Here is a 21,778-nt window from a genome sequence, read left to right as displayed (position 1 = left end):
ATTTGTAAATATATTACTTTAAACTACATTATGTACATACGTATTCACTCCATTGCATGGGCACTATTACTAGCATACACAACTCCTACCTCACCCTCTGCGGGAAAAACAGTCTAAGATGGAGTCGACGCCCATGCGCAATGGAGCCGAAAGGGGAGGAGTCCCTCGATCTCGTGACTCGAAAAGACTTCTTCGAAGAAAAACAACTTGTAACACTCCGACCCCAACACCAGATGGCGGGATGTGCACAGCATGTGAATCTGCAGCGACTAATGCCACGAACAGATGTACACTGGGTAAGTGACATTTTCCATATATATATATATATATATATATATATACACACACACACATATATACACATATATATATGCAAAAAAGATAGAGAACTCCGAGTAGTTCCCAAGTTTAGGTGGAGAGCAGCTCTAGTAAGGAGCACTCTGCAACACCAGCGACACTCTAGATTTGCTCACCTCAAATGTCTGTTTATCTAGCAAAGTTTTTAAGCATTGGATCAGTACAGTGCTATCCACGCCGAGCTAGATAGTGACAAAGTATTTTGCCATTTATACAGCAAAGTCTTTAAGCATATGTTTGACACAGTGGCAACCTTGCCGAGCTGTAAAATGACAAAAACCATTTACCACTCCAGGCACAGAATTACAGCTTTGGATTGGTAAAATACCGTCCAAGCCATCCTGGGATGAGAAAAAGCAACCCCTGACACGTGTTTCGCTCTCATTAGAGCTCATCAGAGAGGTTTAGCTTTGTCCAGACACGAGGGAGCACCCAGTATAAGTCAAAACAAATCCCTTTAAGGGTTAGAGTGACGCATAAATTATGCAAAAAAGAATAGAGAACTCTGGGTAGTTCCCAAGTTTAGGTGGAGAGCAGCTCCAATAAGGAGCACTCTGCAACACCAGCAACACTGTAGATTTGCTCACCTCAAATGTCTGTTTATCTAGCAAAGTTTTTAAGCATTGGATCAGCACAGTGCTATCCATGCCGAGCTAGATAGTGACAAAGTCTTTTGTCATTTTACAGCTCGGCAAGGTTGACATTGTGTCAAGCCTATGCTTAAAGACTTTGCTGTATAAATGTATATATATATATGAATTATTAGGAATTAGTATATAGAACAACAAGCATTGTCAAGAATTGGTGAAAAATAGCTAGGGCCCTATAGTGGTGCCAAACCATATACTAACATAGTGGAATGTGAAGTGAGGTCCCCCTCCCAAGGATGTAGAGCAGTTTGGAGGGACCTGGGAGAACTCAGGACCCCAAGAGGTGAGTACCTAGGTGACCTCCAGTGACCAGGAGTGCAGAGGAAAGTTGCCTGGTCTTCCCAAAGTCTAACAAGGGGACTTGGAAAAGGAAGATTGCAAGACCAGGACCAGTCCGTGGAACCCAACAGTGGATTCCAGAAGAGGAGGACTTGCAAAAGAAGGGGACAGAGTGCAGTCAACACAGGAGTGTCCAGAAGGGGCAAGAGCCACTACCTAACTTCTCTCGTAGGGGATTTCCATGTATAGTCATAAGCACTGAATAGTTCTGCGCGCCTGCGGGGACCCCGGAGCACTGTTGTGTAGTATATTCTTAAGTGCAATCATCAGCTCCTTGACAAAAAAGGTCTGTGAAAAACACTTAAGAATAACAATGTGCAGCCTATGTGAACAGCTACACAGGCCAAATTGTTAGAAGAAAAAACAGTTGTAGTGTAAATTCACGTTTAAACCTCTATTTATTCTATAAATACATAAATAAATACATTCTCATATTTTATTTACACCTCTCATGAGAATAAAACAATGTAGGGCAGTGTAGCCCATAGGCTGCCATTATACAGAATGAAAATAGAGCTGTGCCTTTAAGAAAGTAAAGACTTCCTGTTTCCCATCATGCACAGCAAAAGGCAGCTGCCTCAGTTCTTTTTTCCGGCTCCTTTCTGACAGGACCCTGAAGCATTGAGCTCTACCTCACAAAATCCTTTTGTGACAGAAATTCATTTAAAATCTTTTGAATTTCATTTTCACTCGACGTTTTTAACATTGAGTGATCATTTTCTACTTTTTTCTGTTAGATTCTGACAGAATTTTGAGGTTTTTCTACTTCAGAAATGCCTTCACTGTTTGACAAATGTCCTTCTTGTGGCAGAAAAAAGGCCAAAACAGATCCACATCGGGTCTGCATAATTTGCCTTCCATCCAGCCACAAACCGGAGTCGTGTGACATCTGCAAAACCTTCTCCAGAAGGACCCTTCGTGACAGGGAGAAGATCCGACTCCAGGCGAAAGAGGACAGGAGGAAAAGTGGTCATTCTACCACAGAGCGAGGAGAAGGTCAGTCTTCTACCAGGGCTCACACTGGTTCCTCTATAACTCCGACCAGACCGGCTCAAAAACGGCACAGGTCTCCGACGACGTCGAGGGCGTCGACGTCGAGGCAAGGAACGGCGCCAACATGCTCGCCGTCGAGGAGTGGTTCGCCGGCGAGAAAGAGACATCGCTCGCCGTCGACGACGATTTCGCCGTCGAGACGGCGTGGACTTTCGCCGTCGAGATCTGGGTCGCCGTCGACACGGCGAGGACGTTCCACGTCGAGGAGATCTGAATCCGGCTCGCCGTCGACACGGCGAGAGCGATCAACGTCGAGGGGTGCTCGACGTCGTAGGCGTTCACCGTCATCACGGCGACGTCGAGGGTCGTCGTCGAGAGATTCTCAACGGCGAGAAGAATCGACGGCGAAGGGCACTCGCCGTCACCGCACTTCGACGTCGAGGAGTGTGTCGACGTCGAGACAAGCAAAAAGACCTAGAAGGGTTTATACAACCTCAGAATCCTCTGCTTCACTCCTCCTTCCAGCGTCTCCACAACTCTCTCCTCGACAATCACCATTGCCACAGACGCCGGTAACACCTACGGCGCCTCTTCCGGCTCCGCCTTCAGAGTCTGTTTTGAGGACTCCAACGCGGTCTGTAAGACGTTCGGACATTCCTCTAGACGCTTTTCTTCCTCTCGGCACCGTCATGAATCACAGAGATCTCAGCATTCACATCATAGGCGTTCTTCGTCTACACGGGACTACTCTCCAACCCTATCGGACTCACCGTCCCCGAGAGTGTCCCCCATAGATGATGTGAATACGTTCCAGGAGGTCTTAGTACGAGGGGCGACCAAGCTGAACATCCCGCTGGCGGTACCTGCCCCATCGACGTCAGTGATCTTCGAGACCTTGCATCACAGGACATCTTCCAGACCTTTGCTTCCACTGGTTCCAGGTCTCCTTGAACCAGCAATGGATATTTTCCTTGCACCGGCCGCAACAAAGTCTGCTCCTTCCAGACTTATTAAAAAATATCGTCCACCAGAACAAGATCCTCTATTCTTGAGGTCGGACCCAGTACCTGATTCGGTGGTCATAGTAGCGGCAAAGAAACTGCATTCAACCTCACCATCTTCTTCTTCGCCTCCAGATAAAGAGAGCAGAAAGATAGATGCTGCAGGACGAAAAGTATGTTCTACTGCAGCTGTCACGATGAAGGCAGCCAGCGCTACTGCGTTATTAGGGCGGTACGACCGTGCCCTCTGGGACTCTTTAATGCAGTTTGTGGAACATCTTCCTAAGGATAAAAGGGAAGATTTCCTGGAGGTCGTGGGTGAGGGAGCCATGGTTTCTAACCAAATTATAAGTGCTGCAGCTGACTCTTCGGTGCTATCCGCACACAATTATGCACACGGGATAGCGCTCAGAAGGCATGCATGGTTGAGACTTACATCACTCAAACCTGAAGCGCAGCAGAGAATACAAAACCTGCCTTTCTCGGGCTCCACCTTGTTCGGTTCTCATGCCGATGACGAGATGGCTAGAATGAAGGCTGAACTAGATACCCTGAAAGCGGTAGGCATGGAAAGACCGAAAGAACAAAGAAAGGTTTTCCGGCCATATCAACGACGACTTTTCACCCACCGGTATCAGTCGCCACACTGGATGTCTTCGCGCCCCCAGCAGCAGCAACAACAGCAGCATCAAAGGGGTTTCTCTACTCAGCGAAGGTCGACAAGGGGTCGTTCAACACCTCAAACTCAGGCAACTCGACAGGCTCCCACGTCTAAGCCCTGAATCTTTGCTTCCCCCTCCTCCGTTATCCACTCCGGTAGGGGGAAGTATCTCAAATCATCTGGACGAGTGGCTACGCATCACAACAGACGCCTGGGTATTGAATATTGTGAGACATGGTTACGCTCTCAGATTCACCAGTTCTCCACCATCTGTTCCACCCAAAACAGCCAACCACCATCTCGAAGCTCTACAGTTAGAGGTCAATATCCTATTGCAAAAAAGAGCCATAGAACCCGTTCCCATCAGCCAACAAGGGAAGGGGATTTATTCGAGATATTTCCTTGTACCGAAAAAAGACAAACAAGAGTTTCGTCCCATCTTAGATCTGAGGACAGCAAACAAAAGGATTTGCAAAGAAAAATTCAGGATGTTAGCCTTACACCAAATTTACCCACATCTACGTCAGGGCGACTGGCTATGTGCGATAGATCTTTGCGACGCTTACTTCCATATCCCAGTAACCAAGAAACATCGAAAATTTCTAAGGTTCACCGTCGGAAAACGCCATTACCAATTTGCAGTTCTACCTTTCGGCCTAAAATCAGCGCCAAGAACTTTTTCCAAATGCATGGCGGTGGTAGCCGCCCACTTGAGGAAACAGCGAATATTCGTCTACCCCTATCTAGACGATTGGCTCATAAAGGCCTCCAGTTGTCTCGAGGCACAGCAACATTTCGAATGGACTCTACAACTGCTGCAAAAACTTGGTCTTCAAGTCAATCTCCTGAAATCTACAGCAACACCTGTTCAGAGGTTGCATTACTTAGGGGCCATTGTAGATACCAGGCTAGGAAAGGTGTTTCCTTCGGAGGAACGACGGTTATCGATTCTCCAAAAGTGCAAACAACTGCAGGAAAGACCTCAAGCCACTGCAAGAATAATAGCTTCTCTACTGGGCTCGATGGCGTCTTGTATCCATCTGGTTCCCAATGCTCGCCTCCATATGAGACCATTGCAGGAAAATCTGGAGGATCAGTGGTGTCAACTGAGGGACAATTGGGAGAACAAAGTCCTTCTTTCTCCTCACACCCTACAATCCCTCAAGTGGTGGTGTTTACCCAGCAATCTCTTGGTGGGGATTCCGTTCCAACAACGGCCTCCATCTCAAACCATCGTAACAGATGCGTCACTGCTCAGATGGGGAGCGCACATGGAACATCTTCGAGTCCAAGGCGAGTGGTCACAGAGAGAGAGTCTCTATCACATCAACCTGCTGGAACTTCGCGCAGTCCATCTTGCGCTCAAAGCCTTCCTTCCCTCTCTGAGAACGGAAACTCTCCTTCTCCAGACAGACAACGTGGCCACTATGTGCTACGTGAACAAACAAGGAGGCACCAGGTCCAGAATTTTATCCAGAGAGGCTCAGACAATCTGGCATTGGCTTCTAGCCAGGAACCTGTCGCTAGTGGCAACTCACCTGCCCGGCATCCAGAATGTTCAAGCGGATGCCCTCAGTCGGGTAATGGACGAGAACCACGAATGGGTACTACACGACGACGTTGTTCATTCCATTTTCGCACTCTGGGGTACCCCCTCTACAGACCTATTCGCAACCCCAGAAAAGAAAAAATGCCAAAACTTCGCCTCCAGATATTACCATCCAGGGACACTGGGGAATGCCCTGTGGATAAGCTGGTCAGGAGCATTTCTTTACGCCTTTCCACCGCTTCCCCTGATTCCGGCGGTCCTCCAGAAGCTGTCCAATGCTCAGACCAAAATGATCCTAATTGCTCCGGAGTGGCCACGCCAGTGGTGGTTCCCAGACCTTCTTCACCGGTCACTCAAACCACACATCAGGCTACCATATCGTCCGGACCTTCTCACGAAGTTCAGAGGGCAGATATCTCATCCCAACCCCTCATCGTTGAGTTTGGCAGCATGGCTCCTGAGCTAGTGCAATATGGACACTTGAACCTACCTCAGGACTGTATGGAAATTCTGAAGGAAGCAAAGCGCCCTTCCACACGATCAGCCTATGCAAGCAAGTGGAAGAGATTCTGCATTTGGTGTTTACACAACAACATTGACCCGGTTTCCTGTGGAGAACAACCTATCCTGCCATACTTGTTAAGTTTGGCAAAATCGGGCTTACAACTGTCGTCAATAAAAGTTCACTTGGCGGCGATAACGGCATACAGAAAGAGTCCTTCACAAACTTCCTTTTTTCGGATTCCGATTATTAAGGATTTCCTAGAAGGTTTAAAGAAGGTTTTTCCTCCCATTAGAAAGCCTTCTCCTCCATGGGAACTGAACGTTGTCTTATCACGTCTGATGCTGCCGCCATTCGAGCCGATACATAAGGCATCGCTGCAGCATCTCACATGGAAAGCTGCTTTTCTGGTGGCAATCACTTCAGCGCGTAGGGTCAGCGAAATCCAGGCCCTTTGCGCTCAGGAACCCCACACGTTTTTTCATTCTGCGAAAGTGGTAATGAGAACTCATCCAAAATTTTTACCTAAGGTAGTCTCCGACTTCCATGTGAACCAAACAATTTCATTACCGACTTTCTTTCAGAATCCAGCTACTCCTGCTGAGAGAACTCTGCACTCTCTGGATGTAAAGAGAGTCTTGAAATTTTACTTGGACAGGACAAAAAGCTTTCGAAAATCACAACAGCTTTTTATTAACTATGGCCCAATCAGAACAGGTTTGGGCACATCTAAACAATCGTTATCCAGGTGGATTGTTTCATGTGTAATGTTATGTTATCAGTTAGCAAACAAATCCCTTGGTGGTAGGCCAAAAGCCCACTCTACCAGAGGGAAAGCAGCTACTGTAGCCTTGATGAGAAATGTCCCTTTGGCAGAAATATGCAAGGCTGCCACTTGGAGGTCGGTCCATACCTTTACTAAGCATTATTGCCTTGATACAGACGCTAGGGCAGATGCTCAGGTTGGACAGGCTTTGCTCAAGAATTTGTTTGCATGATTCATGTTTTTCTCAGTATTCTTATATCTACTCCACCGCGGTTATGGGGATGGGCTTGCTACTCTATTCAGTGCTTATGACTATACATGGAAATCCCCTACGAGAGAAGGAATGGTTTCTTACCTGTAACTCCAGTTCTCTCGTAGGGGTATTTCCATGATAGTCATAAGCAACCCTCCCTCCTCCCCGGTGGAGTTGACATAGAACATGAATGTTATGGAGGTTGGTACTCCAACAAATGTTTTGTTTTTCTTCATGTCAGGTTAATAGCCTCCAAAAAAGAACTGAGGCAGCTGCCTTTTGCTGTGCATGATGGGAAACAGGAAGTCTTTACTTTCTTAAAGGCACAGCTCTATTTTCATTCTGTATAATGGCAGCCTATGGGCTACACTGCCCTACATTGTTTTATTCTCATGAGAGGTGTAAATAAAATATGAGAATGTATTTATTTATGTATTTATAGAATAAATAGAGGTTTAAACGTGAATTTACACTACAACTGTTTTTTCTTCTAACAATTTGGCCTGTGTAGCTGTTCACATAGGCTGCACATTGTTATTCCTAAGTGTTTTTCACAGACCTTTTTTGTCAAGGAGCTGATGATTGCACTTAAGAATATACTACACAACAGTGCTCCGGGGTCCCCGCAGGCGCGCGGAACTATTCAGTGCTTATGACTATCATGGAAATACCCCTACGAGAGAACTGGAGTTACAGGTAAGAAACCATTCCTTTTTGGGGATGAGGATCCAGGGTGGCGAGGGAAGATGAAGATCAGCTGTGGAGCCCAGGAGCTGCAGAGAAGTCCTTGGAGCTGTGCAGGTGATGTCCCACGTCGATCGCCGGGTTGCACATGGTCAGTGATCAGGAGGACCACCAACAAGCAAATTTACAAATGCAAATCTGGGCAGAAGAGGATTTGCAGAGAAGAAGAGGACCAGCAAGGTCCAGGGTACTTGACTCTGGGGGGAATGTTCGGGCTGACCCTCAGCAGTCGGGAGAGCCAACAGAAGCAGTCGCAGCACCCACAAGCAACCCACTGGCAGCAGGCACAGTAAGTTGGAGTGAGGCCCAATCAGCACACCTGGAGAGGAATCCCACATCTCTGGAGCAGCAGAGGAGAGGCTGCCCTTGCAGGGATGAAGTGCTGAAGGCTGGGGCTACTTGGAGCCTGAAGATCCCTTGGAGCAGGAGTCAACAAGCTTTGGTTGCTGCAAGAGTCGCTGTACACCGGGATACTGTCCTGCAAGGAAATGCAAGGGCTCACCATCTTCAAAGTTGGACAGCAGGTAGAGAGGACAGAGAGGACCCTTCTGAACCACCACCTGTGTTGAAGATTCTTCCTGGAGCCAGATGGCAGAAGATCCCAGCAGCCAATCATTGTTGCTTTAGGTGCCTTCGAATGCAGGGGAGTGACTCCTTCACTCCAAGGGAAATTCCTTCTTGCTTCTTTGGTGCAGCTGAAGTCTTTCCGACCCCGGAGGATGCACAGCCTTTGAAATGATGCAATTGCTGGAAGGAGATGGAGAAACAATGTTGCAAGGCAAAGTCGCCTTGGGAGTTGCAGGTTTATTTGGTTCTTGTCCCTTTTCACACAACAGTGGCAGGTCTGCAGATGCAGTTTGCATGGGCTCCCATGAGTGGCATAATACATTCTACAGCTCATGGGGGACCCCTGGTGTACCAGTGCACTGGGTACCTAAGTACCATATACTAGGGGCTTACAGGGGTACAGCAGTATGCCAAATGTGGGGTGTAAAGGGTACCAAAACAACCAAATTTAGAGGAGAGAGCACAATCACTGGGGTCCTGGTTAGCAGGATCCCAGTAAAAACAGTCTAAACACACTGATAGGCAAAAAGTAAGGGTAACCATGCCAAAAAGAGGAACTTTCCTACACAATTCCCCCCCCCCCCCCCCCCCCAATGAAGGACAATAAGACTAACCTTGCCCGGGTTGAGTCTTTGTTGTCTAAGTGGAAATATCTGGAGAGTCCATATGCATTGGAGTGGTTACTCCCAGGCCTATGTAACAATATATAGTCCATTCCCTGTAGGGAGATGGACCACCTCAACAATTCGGGATTTTCTCCTTTCATCTGTTTACATCGTAGGAGGGGCTTGTGGTCTGTCTGAACAAGCAAGTGAGTGGCAAACAGGTATGGCCTCAACTTCTTCAAGGCCCAGATCACAGCAAAGGCCTCCCTCTCAATGGCTGACCAACGCTTCTCTCTGGTGGTCAACCTTCTACTTATTAAAGCAACAGGTTGACCCCGACCCTCTTCGTTTAGTTGTAAAAGAACTGTCCCTAGCCATACCTCAGAAGCTTCTGTTTGGACAATGAATTGTTTGGACTTATCAGGGCTTCTTAGAATGGGAGCAGAACACATGCCTGTTTCAGGTCATTAAAGGCATATTGGCAGCTAGTTGTCCACAAGAATTTCTTTGGCATGCTTTTGGATGGGAGGTCATTTAAGGGTGCTACAATGGAGCCATACCCTTTAATAAACCTCCTGTAGTACCCAGTCATACGTAAGAAGGCTCTGGCTTGGGTTTGAGTAGTAGTGGCAACCTAATCCATGATTGTCTGGATGTTGCCCTGGAGTGGCTGAATTTGGCCTCCGCCTACCAGGTGGCCCAAATAAACCACTTTGCCCTGCCTTGTCTGGCAATTTGATGCCTTGATAGTGAGGCCTGCTTTTTTCAAGGCATCAAGTACATTTCCAAGGTGGACCAGGTGATCCTCCCAGGTGGAGCTGAAGACAGCCATATCATCTAGATATGCTGTACTAAAGCTTTCCAGACCATGGAGAACCTTGTTAACCAACCTTCGAACAGTTGCAGGGGCATTCCTCAACCCAAAGGGCATCACTGTAAAGTTATAATGCCCACTAGGTGTTGATAATGCTGTTTTAGGTTTGGCATCCCCTGATAATTTGATATGCTAGTAGCTAGCAGTCAAATCAAATGTGCTAAGATACTTGGCAGTAGCCAGAGTATCTATCAGCTCATCTGTCCTAGGGATTGGATGAGCATCATCCTAGGGATTGGATGAGGACTCCATAGTCAACACAGAACCACACTTACCATTTGTCTGTGGGTGATAAGGGGTGGTGAATTTGTATGTTACACCACACTCCTTCCACATGGCTTTAAGTTATGCAGACATGAAGGTGGCACTTTTGTCTGACAACACATCCTTAGGAAAACCCACCCTGGAAAAGATTCCCAGGAGGGTCTTGGCCACTACAGAAGCTGTAGTGGTCCTAAGGGGAATTGCTTCTAGGTACCTACTGGCAGGGTCCACCACCAGTATAATCCTGTTCCCAGAGGCAGTTAGGCAGTTGGGGGATCCGATCCAGGGGCCAACAATGTCCACCCCTACCCTCTCAAAGGTTACCCCAACCACTGGTAGTGGAATAAGGGGGACCTTTGGAGTGCTACCTGTCTTGCCACTGGCTTCTAGTTACACAGTAGCGACAAAACTCCTTTGTATCCTCAGAAATGTGGGGCCAGTGAAAGTGTGTGACAAGTCTGTCTCAAGTCTAGCTTTGCCCCAAATCGCCTGCAAGGGGAATGTCATGTGCCAAAGTCATCAAAAACTCCCTAAGCTTTTGAGGAATTACCAACCTCCTGGTGGCACCAGGTTTGGGGTCCCTTGCCTCAGAATAAAGGCAGTTGTTGTCCCAATAGACCTTATGGGTCCCACTGAAATATCCTGCTTCCTGAGTTGCAGCTTACTGCCTCAGACTCTCGAGAGTAGGACAGGACTTCTGCTCTGGACTAAGTTCTTCCCTGGTGGGCCCCCCTGCACCTAAGAGCTTAGCTGTATCATCTTTAAGCTCCTCTGGTGTAGGTTCCTCCCAAAGTGCAGGTTCCTCTCCCTCAGAAGTGAGATCCTCATTGGAAGTCTGAACAGGGGGTAACTTTTTACCCTGCCTGCCTTTCTTTTTGGGAGGTTCCTGGACCATTTTCTAGGCCCCAGTGCTCCTTGCTCTCCCTGCTTCTTGGCTTGTGCCCTTGTTAAAGCAAAGATGTGCCTAGGGATACCCAGCATTGCTGCGTGGGCTTCCGACTCCACTTCATCTCCAAATCATAACCTAAAAGATACTCTACAGGTAGATCAGTGGATACCACAACTTTCTTTGGGCCAGTAACCCCACCTGCCCCCCCCCCACACCCACCCCATCAGCTAAAGACAACAACCACCATAGGCTGCCACTGAGTGTTGTTGTGAGCGTCAGTAACTTGGTAAGTGTGTGGTAAGCTGTTCAGGTGACACCAGTTTTTCATCCACCATTGTGACACTGACACCTGTGTCCCTGTAGGCCTCAGCCTCAACACTATTTATAAGTGGATGCTCCCTGTACTTATCCATATTAAGGGGTCAAGCAGCTAGGGTGGTAAGGTCAGTGCCAAAATCAGAGACTAAAACTGCCTCAGTGGTCTCTCTGACTATCCCAGAGCCCACTACAGTCCCCAGGGTGAGCCCAGATACACTATTGGACTGACTACTACTACCATTGCTATGACAGGTGCTAGGAGCACTCACAGTAGAAGGGTAGTGGTAGTAGCAGGCTTGGTGCTTTTTTTAGGACAGGTGCTGTCACCTACCCTATGGCCTTTTTGTCTACATATGTAGCACAAAGGTTTCTTGTGGGAGGAGGAAGAGGACTTAGACCCACCCCCAGAAGAGTTTTGTGGGCCTGATGAAGAAGACTCTTTCTTGTTTGATTTGTCCCCAGCTTTGTCCTGATTCTTAGAAGAATCTGTCTTCTTGTGGTCACCCCCTGTGGACGTTTTCCTACTCACGCTGGTGCAAACCCATTTGTCTGCCATCTTACCTAATTCTTGGTGAGTGGTCGAATCTGAATCCACAGGTACGGATGCAGTTCATTAGATATGCAACTGTTAAGAATGTACTCTCTCACAAGAAGATAATGAAATCCCTGAAACTCATGCACATTGCTGCCATGTAATCAGCCTTCCATGTACTTGACAGAGCAGTCCACAGAATCAATCAAATCCTGGCAGGACTCCTTCCTAGTCTCCCTGAATTTGATTCTGTACTTCTCTTTACTTAAGCCAAATCCATCAAGGAGTGCATTCTTACGTGCTTCATAGTTATCTGCATCCTCTTCTCTGACAGTGAGGTGTTTGTCCCTGCCTTTATCAGAAGAGGAAAGCCACAGAATAGCTGCCCACTGTCATTGCAAGACCCTCTGGACTTAACAGACCCCCTCCAAGGCAGTGAACCACTTGTGGGTATCGTCACCAGCCTTGTAAGGTGAAACAATTTTACTTAGGTTCCTGGAGTCATATGGGTCCTCCACGACCCTGGTGTCCCTAAAGTTGTTGCTGCCACCATGGAGTGTTAGCCCCAAATTCTGCCTTTCCCTTTCAACTGCCAAGGCCTCCCTATCTAGGGCTAACTATTGCTGCTACAGCCTCAGTCTAGCCTCAGTTTGCTAAACTCCCTATCTAGGGACTCACTGTATGAGCTAGAGTGGTTAGTCTCATCAGATACTACTGAGACATGGGTATGGGCAGATGAAAAGGACCTAGCCCTCCTCCTGGAGACTCTTTGCACTAATCCTGTGGGAGTACAGGTGGGCCTACTGTTGTGTCCCCGATTTACACTATTATGAGTGCTCCCTGCAGGATTAGTGTGTTCCCCAGTTTCTTCATGACCCTCTCCAGTGAAGTTTAGGTCCCTCCTATCTAAGACTTGGGGTTCAGTCTCCCTCTCCTGTCCCTACTGGTCTGTAGTGTTCTGGCTAGGAGCCTGGAGGAGCAATCCTAAGTGGAGAGATTTTTTGGGATTTCTCCCTGTTTTCATCTTCCTAAAAGCATAATTCTCCCTCAATTTCTGAAAGGTGAGGTTCTCATACTGAGAGTCTGAGACCTGAGCTGTGTATCCTACTAAAGACATTCTCCTACAGTAGTGTGGGTGCACTACCTACTCTAAGTAACTAAAGAGTTTAGAGAAAGGGCTATGCCAGACCCCCAACTTACCTAAACTAGAACTCTAGTGATCCTAATTACTAAGTGTAGTATACCCTATAGACTAGAAGTGGACTTTCCTGTGGCAAGTTACCAGTGACAGAGTGGTAAGGCATTGCAAGTGTCTTATCCCATCATTGCACCACCAATGTAGGAAGCTGGCCTGGTGTGTGGTGGACACCTATGGTGTTTGCGCCTTACTCCATGTCCAGGGAAGCCCTATTAGTGAGTGAGGCAGTGTCCAGTGGCTAGGAAGCCAGGGCTCTCTAGTGGTAGCTGTGGTGAGCAGCCAAGACTTATCTAAGAGGAGTGTAAAGCATTTGCATTACCACAGACGTCACACAGCAACTTATCACACCTGAAAGGAACCACACAGTGTTACAAAAATAAAGGTACTTTATTACAGTAGCACTGAACTAGATTACTTGTAGGCAGTCTCCCAAGTGGAGTAAGTACACACTATGGGCCTCATTTTGAGTTTGGCGGGTGGCGGAGGCTGCCTGACAAACTCTTTAGGACGGAAAAACGCCACTCCGGTTTTCCGCCCTCTAGCCCTACTATGAGTTTCCCGCTGGGCCAGTGGGCGGTAACAGCATTTCCACCCGCTGGCCCAGTGGGAAACAGGCCACAACATTAGTGCTGGCTTGTGATCGAGCCGGCGGAAATGTTGCAGTGAGTCGGGTAAGACAGCACCCTTTGCGCTTTTCACTGCCTGAAATTCAGGCAGTGAAAAGCACAACGGGGCTGGCCATGGGGGCCCCTGCACTGCCCATGTCAAGTGAATGGGCAGTGCAGGGGCCTTCGGCACCCCATCTCCGCCAGCCTTTGCATGGCGGTTCCACTACCATGCAAAAGCCGGCGGAGAGGGGATTTATAATCCACAGGTCAGCGCTGTAGATTAAGACCGCGGTCACTGCCAGGCTGTTGACTTGCGGCAGTCTAGCAGTGCTGGCGGTTGGACCGTGGCGGCTTCATCACGGTCATAATGTGGAGGCCAGACTGCTGCTTGGCAGCTGTCCGACTGCCACAGTGAGTCTGGTGGTCCCAGGACCGCCAAACTCGTAATGAGCATATATATATATATATATATATATATATATATATATATATATATATATATATATACATATATATATATATATATATATATATACACGTTTTTTATGGGAGATAGCGTTTCCTCTTCTTACATGCATACAATAAAGCAGTGGATTCTAAGAGAAAGAATTGGTCTCTTCAATTGAAGATACGGATTGATTGTGTACTTCGTTATGGTGCAGCTGGTTTGATGAGATGTTCTCACACACATGCACACACATATATATATATATATATACACACAATACATATTAGAAATTAACATATAGAACAACAAGCATTTGCAAAAATTAGTGAAAAATAGCTACTGCTCTATAGGGGGGCCAAACCATATACTAAAAGATGGTCAGCAGGACCACCAACAATCCTTGGCAAATGCAAATCTGGGCAGAAGAGGACCAGCAAGGTCCAGGGGACTCGACCCTGGGAGGGGAGTCCGGGCTAACCTGGAGCAGCAGTTGCAGCCCCCACAGCCAACCCACTGGCAGCAGACACAGTAAGCTGGAGTGAGGCCCAATCACCAGACATGGAGAGGAGTCCCACGTCGCTGGTGCAGCAGAAGAGAGACTGTCCTTGCAAGGATGAAGTTCTAGAGGCTGGGCAACCTGGAGCCTGAAGATCCATTGGAGCAGGAGTCAACAAGTCTTGGTTGCTGCAAGAGTTGTGGTGCTTAGGGGTATAGCACTGCAAGGAGAGGCAAGGACTCACCATCTCTTAAGTTGGACAGCAGGTAGAGAGAACCAAGAGGACCACTCCGAACCACAACCTGTGTTGGAGATTCTTCCTGGAGCCAGATGGCAGAAGATCCCAGCAGCCGGTTGTCTTAGGTGCCTGCGGATTCAGGGGAGTGACTCCTTCACTCCCAGTGAGATTCCTTCTTGCTTCTTTAGTGCAGCTGAAGTCTTGACGACCCCAGAGGAGGCTCTGCTGTGGAAATGTTGCAATTGTTGGAATGAGCCGGAGAAACAATGTTGCAAGGCGAGGTCATCTCGGGAGTTGCAGGCTTGGTGTCCTGGTTAGCAGGATCCCAGCGAAAACAGTCAAAACACACAGGTAAAAAGTGGGGGTAACTATGCCAAAAAGAGTGACTTTCCTCACAGCACATCTTCCTTTCTCTCAGGAGACACAGAGAGCAGAAAGAGCTCTATTCTTTGCAACTGAACTCAGGGTCAGGCTCAGCATTGACAGTAGGCTTCTGATCACCGAGAACTCCTTGCTCAGGCAGTGGTCCTCATGGTTTTTTAGCTGATTTAAGGCAGGTTCACAGGACACGGGTCCCTCTGCGTTCTTGGCCCTCAGATCACAGGAGTCAGCAAGTCCTTGTCCTCAGACCTTCGAGTCTAGTCCTGATAGTATGAGAAGGCAGCAAAACATCCTGACCCTAGCCTAATCCTTCCCCTGGGCAGCTGTATGTCAGAATATTGTGGTCAATAATATCATCCGACATAAGTATTGTGTCTTAAAATGTTCTTTAAAAAATATCTTCCCATTGAGCGTATAATTTCTATAATTAATAACCTATTACATTTTTTGTGGGCGAGATTTATGACACAATATTTATGACTGTTGATGTTTTCAGTACAATGTACTGGTACTGCACACTCGGGTCATCTACTTCTTGAAATCAAACTTGAATGTGAATGTGCAGTTCATAGGCCAAAGTATATTCATAAACTGTAGCACTTTAGGTCAGTCCCACCTGGGACCCAAACTGGTTAAGCACTGGAAATTTTGAAAGAGAGAAAGTGCATCTTTGTCCGGGCACATTTTTGTCAGTGCCTGAGATTCCATGGTGAGGGCAGACATCCATCAGTACCACAAAGTTGTGTACCTTTCTATCAGGTAGTCTCTAAATGAATTAGGGCCTTCTCTGTGTTGCAACTGTAATCTTCGAGCGCTGACCACAGAGTGGATGAACAATCGGCACATCTCCATTATTCAGATGATAGATAGCAAGGACAATACTCTTGGCCAGAATATTTGCAGGCCACAGGCTGACCTTTCCAGGCTGTTCTGATCCAGTGTTGGGGCCATAAAAATCCTTCCCAGTAGCAGGGCTGCAGTGCTAGTGATGCATAGTAACTCTGTTTCTCACTTGACCTGTGTCATTAACGATGTACAATACCAAATACATGTCTGTAGAGTGGACCGCACAAGCGCCTTTAAAGCAGGCTGCCACTGTAGTAGTGGAGAGTATTGGCCCTTCTCTGTAGAGGTAATGTACTTTAATTGAGACTGTGGTAGGATATCTACTGAGGGATGCAGTACAGTTAAAGGGACGGTCACAGCTCTTCTTGGCAGGAGTGCCATGCTCCTTTTGGAGCAGTTGCAGCACTTTTTGCAGGACTGCCATACTTTAAATAGGACCGTGGGAATAGCGCTGTAAATCGAGGAGGCCCTTGCCCCGCCTAACCAGAGGTACCCTACCAGTGGTACCCTGCCAGTGGGACCATACCAATCGTACCCTGGCCCCTTTTAGATGTGGAACTGCAAGACCGCAAATCCTCCGGAAGTTGTGCTGGAGAAAAAATATTTGGGGGCAGCTCATAAGCCGCAGAGCCGTCGCTTTTGCTGAATCCTACGGCCTGCCCTGGTCAGACTGGACTCCAGATGCAGACATTTTCCCAGCTTTTGCCACCATGGCTGAGAAAAATAAGCATTTGCCCCTACAGAGAAAACTCCCTGCGTGCCGTGGTCATCTGTTTTACCTAGAGAGAACGAATTGCCCAATGGGAGTAACCTTGTTCATCATTTGGCGCAGAATAATATTGTGGCCTAGACACCGGTTGTAAACCACAGTATCCACACAGCATTCTGCCCAGTAACAACGGACTGCCCCAGGACTCAAATAAGCATACTCGTGCTATACAAAATACCCTCCAATTTGCTTTTTCAAACCTATCCTTTGAAAACTCTCATCAGGAAGCGACAGTCTCTCCAGCACTTCTTCAGTGCAAAAACCATGCTAGAGTGACTACCTGTCTTGGGAAAAGTGGACTTGAAAATGGCACACAGGCTATCAAGGCCCACCCCTCCACTTCCTAAAAGAGGGACTACAGACAATGGTGGGCTTATAAATTGTATAGAGCACAGAGATTGAGTATCATCTGCATATTTGTGTCTGGCTTCATGGTAAACAGAGCCACTAAAAGTATGCAGTTCTACAGCGTTTCCTGAGGAAATGTGAGTTTGCCGCATAACCCACCATACGGTGCAGAATTTTCAAATTTCAACCCAAAAATGTTTTTTGTTCAAACTGGTCACATTTACTAACAACACTGCAAAAAGGACAGACGTAATGTAAGTTAACTAGTCGCTTTACAGATGCTGATTGCAGTATTCAATTTCATAAAAAGGGGTGACGCACACTTTCTACCATTTTTGAATTACATTAAGTACCTGTAGTTTGTTGCCGGTTCCAGGTGAAAGTGAATCACCTGACTCCATCCTCTGGCTACATAAAAATCACCTGGGCATATATCACCACTTTAATGAGTGTATTCGTGCAGATTACTGTTTACAAAACAGGCAATGTCCTCACAGCACCAGTAATTTTAAAAGAACACTCAGAGTTTATAACTCTGTCAGATATTTGTATTTCATGTCATATCATGAATCTTAAAGGGCCTCCATTTGAGATGTGTGCACAAGAAATATGTAACGTACTGTACTGTTCTGTGCGGCTATTTCTTAATGGAAAGGGATGTTCTTTATAGTGGGAGCGTGGTGTTAGCAAGAAACCGAAGAGACATTTCCAAATTAACTGCAACGCACAGAATAAGTGTCTCACTTTTCAGCAGCTGTAGCCTCATACGACCTTGTTTACTTCAGAGAACATGCTTTTTACCCAAACTGTTCATCTCTGGCATATAGAAATACGAGTTCATGAATTTGTGCTTCCATACATGATAACATCCATACCTGTTGGTGAATAAGACTTTGAGTGGGATCTGTGAATGTCTATAGTTTTCCTTATGTATTCTCTAAAGCGTTGGTATTGTATTAAAGTGTGTCAAAAGATCTAGATGCTACCAAATGTGCTGCATAATTTGTTTTCAAAGTTATAAAATGCCTCATAGCTTCACTTTTCTTGGTGCATAATGTTCCTTCCCTTTGCTTATTCAATAATTCGCTATTGATAGTTAGCATTGACCATAAAGAAGAAGAAAGTGTCTTATTGAGACATGTCTATGCTCTGAGTGTACATTGCCACATTTGACTCTCTAAAGCAGGTGTCTTTAAACTGGGGGACCTCAAGTGATCCCGGGGGTGCAACAGCCTCTGGCCAAAAGATGCATGACACAGATAACAGTGTTTTGTTTTAAACAGAAACATGTTATTGCATTTAAAAAAAAGGTAACAGTACTTAACAGCAATGTTTAAATACATCTAGACACATTTAAACATTGCCATCTTTATAAAATATTTGTGAAAAGTTCTGAGGGGGGCCCAATGATTTTTACTTTTCAACTGGCGGGGGGCGCGGCATTAAAAAGTTAGGAGACCACTGCTCTAAAGCGATAACTTAGACATTAGGATTGTGAGATCTGTATTGGTAATCTTTTCTAGGATATGACCCGTGGAGGCAATGGGTTCAGTAAGAGCGTGGAAACTTATCAGACCTAAACTGTTACTTATCTCAGTTATGGTAAGGTTTCCAAGGATTGATTTTAAGGACATAGCAATTGTGCCAAAATGATGCAATTTCACTATTGAATATTGTCTTAATATGCATACCTATGAACATTCTACATTGATTTTGGTCAGAGCAGAGAGGACTGCTGCATAATTTAGCCAGCCCTGTAGCACAATTTGGCCCTCCATTCTTGTGGAATTCCGTCAGCCTGGATATGATATTTATCATCCACTGAGCAGCGTTGCAGTTTACAAGCCCACTTTCTTTTATACACATCAGCTCAAATAACGGACTTCAATTGAGCCCATAAACCTCGCTAACTTTGGTTGCATTTCATAGGCTGTACCACATAGTCCCTTTATATGTCTGTTCACTGCATCTCTTGTTTTGTTTCAGAAATTACAGAAGTTGCCAGAGGTGAATTTCAGGAGATTAGTTCAAAGTGCAATGTCTTCCCTGGAGCCTCAGCCTTCAACGAAGATGATATTTCCGAACCGTTCTCTATTCCTCGGACCTCCAGTAACGCTAAAGCAAAGAGGCCATCTGTTTCTTTTGCTGAAGGAACAAAATTTGCACCTGAATTTAGAAGGGGCTCCACGACTGAGACATCCAATCTTGCTCGAAAACCGAAGCTCCCTTGGGGCCTTCCTAAACTGTCCTTGGTCCAGTCTAATTATCCGATGGAGGAGGCCAATCCTCAGCCAGATGAACAGATCTATGAGTGTGCAGAACCTTCCTTAGAGCAGGATGATGATCAAAATCCTTCCACAAGAAGCACATCTGGGGGTCGGAGGCGTACGCTGTCCAGTGCACAAAAGGCTGCCCAAAGGGCAGTGACAGGAGAGGACAATTCAAGTGAGCAGAAAGTTGAAGGAAGGATGAAGATTCCAAGGCTGACAACAATTTATGTTAATGTGGGACCGATCGGAAAGCCTTCAAAGCCAGCTGTGAACATTGAGGGGGAAGGGCCAGTCAAGTCTGTACTACGGCGTTTCGGTAGCCTTCAGAGGGCAAAACTGGGTCACAAAGATGAACCCAAACTGCGTAATAGTGTTGATGGCATCCAAAAGCCTGTACGGAAGAGTTTGCTTCAGGCAGCCTTGAAGGCTAGTTCTGCAACTCCATCAAACACTCCCCAAAATGAAGTCCTGATGCAGACAGAAAAGCCTCAAAGGTCAAACCGACCACACACAGCCAAACCGCTGGATACAAAGAAACCTCTTGTTCCCACTTCTTCCGTTCTTAAAAAACCAGACTTGAATGCAGAGGAGGGAGCAGAGACATTGGATAATGCTGATTCTTTGGATAAGGATGCAGATAAAAAGCCGGAAGGCATCCCACCACCTCTTCAAGTGAATGAGCTGGACAGACAGGGGCAAACCATCTGTGTGGCGGATGAAGACTCTGAGCCCAAGTATGAAAATATCTGCCACCCTGGAAACAACCAGTTGACTCAGCTTCAGCCAACTACCGATGTTTCTGATACTTAAAAATGCTCAAAGCAATGTCAGGTCTTAATATGAAGTGGATGCCAAAAGAGCACAGATCTTGAGTCCCTGTTCCTTTCCCATTTTTTAGGAAAACATCTTTCACCCATTACCAGCTGAGCTTAAGCAACCTCCTCTAATTTAGTATTAAGGATACATTCTGCTGAATGGTCAGGCTCTGCTGGTTGGGCCTGGCAGGAGAGACCCTGTATCTGTGATCCTGGAATCTGTTCACAAATTACTCAATTCACAATGTCTTACAAGGCTGACACCCTCCACTGAGTACGCAAAGACGTCTGCTATCAACAGATACGGACATGGAATCATTTGGTTTGCAAAGTGTATTATAGTCCCATTTCGGGAACATTAAATATTCTGGAAATGGCACAAGGGGCCAGTCCAGAGGAGAACTCTTAAGGCTGATTGTCTGCCGATGATGTCATGCGAGAATTGAAGCAGCTATGATCAGAAGGGGCCTCCCTACAAGTCCACCGCGAATCACATCATGAACACATCCTTTCAAATTAGCATATTGTGGACCTTCGCATGTATTGTATGGTGTGGTAGGTTAATGTATCCCAGAACCATCTTCTGGACATAAATTGGTAACTTCCAGATGTTGCTTAATCTGATCAGGTTTCTATTTGAAGATGGAACGGGGCGGACTGGAAGAGTTGGGGTGGTTTTCACATCTTGAGCAGGAGCAAGCTTGTGGAGATCACGCCAACAGTTGATATTAAAACCTTCAATTCATAGTGTGTTCTTTTATTTGTCAATTAGCACAATGCACTGTGAACTTTAGCGATTTGTGGCGAACTGAGCATTGAGCTTAAGCAGCAAATTTCAATGGTGTATGCTGGATCTATGCCTAAAGGTAGGTTGTTTCAACAATGTAGTTCCAGCACTCAAAAGCCTTCTCTGTTTTTGCTAGATTGAATTTCGGGTCTAAAAATCTCAGATTGTACCAAGTGAAGTGAAATGACATTTTATCCTGCTTACGCTTGGTAGGAGAACCCGCAGGCTGCACACGGGTGTACAGGACTTCTTGATAAATATATGAAAAGCAACCATGAGCTGATCTATGGATCTTACTAACAAAATGACTCGTTTTCCACACTGTTAAAGCTTTTCATACTTTACTGTGTTTTATCTCTCACCTGCCTTATTTTTTTCTTAGTGAATTTGACACTTGGGGTTGTATCAATTCCCATTCTTTTTGCTCGACCACCACAGAAGAGGTTTGTGCATGGATAGGTAATTACTGCCCTGTGTTCCTAAGCTCTGCTGTCTACAGGCCATGTACTAGCTCAGAGATTTTTCAACTTAATGTATGTGCTGTAGATGGAAAAATGAAATGTGCATATCCTTTTTGCGTCGGTGCAGCACAAAGAATGGGATTGTGGTATAGCTCCTGCAAGCCTGCTACAGGCGCTCTCTGTTCCATGATGACGTAAAAAATTACTGCCCCTGATAATCAAGGGTGGGTCCAACCCCTCAAAGAAGGC

At 46.4% G+C, this 21,778-nt stretch overlaps 1 protein-coding gene across 4 annotated transcripts in view; it reads left to right on the top strand.

Annotated features, from left to right (window-relative positions):
- The window catches only part of SCARF1 (scavenger receptor class F member 1), a 241,283-nt gene extending 220,255 nt beyond the window's left edge, over positions 1 to 21,028 (top strand). For all 4 annotated transcript variants that reach the window (XM_069226115.1, XM_069226113.1, XM_069226111.1 and 1 more), the window contains one exon: positions 19,183 to 21,028. In XM_069226115.1, coding sequence (XP_069082216.1) covers positions 19,183 to 20,276 — 1,094 coding nt within the window. In that variant the 3' untranslated portion in view covers positions 20,277 to 21,028. The remainder of the gene's footprint in view (positions 1 to 19,182) is intronic.
- The last annotated feature ends 750 nt before the right edge of the window (positions 21,029 to 21,778 follow it).

The sequence above is a fragment of the Pleurodeles waltl genome, chromosome 3_1 (genome assembly GCF_031143425.1).
Source record: "Pleurodeles waltl isolate 20211129_DDA chromosome 3_1, aPleWal1.hap1.20221129, whole genome shotgun sequence".
NCBI classification, from domain to species: domain Eukaryota; kingdom Metazoa; phylum Chordata; class Amphibia; order Caudata; family Salamandridae; genus Pleurodeles; species Pleurodeles waltl.
This window is presented reverse-complemented; position numbering and strand designations above follow the sequence as displayed.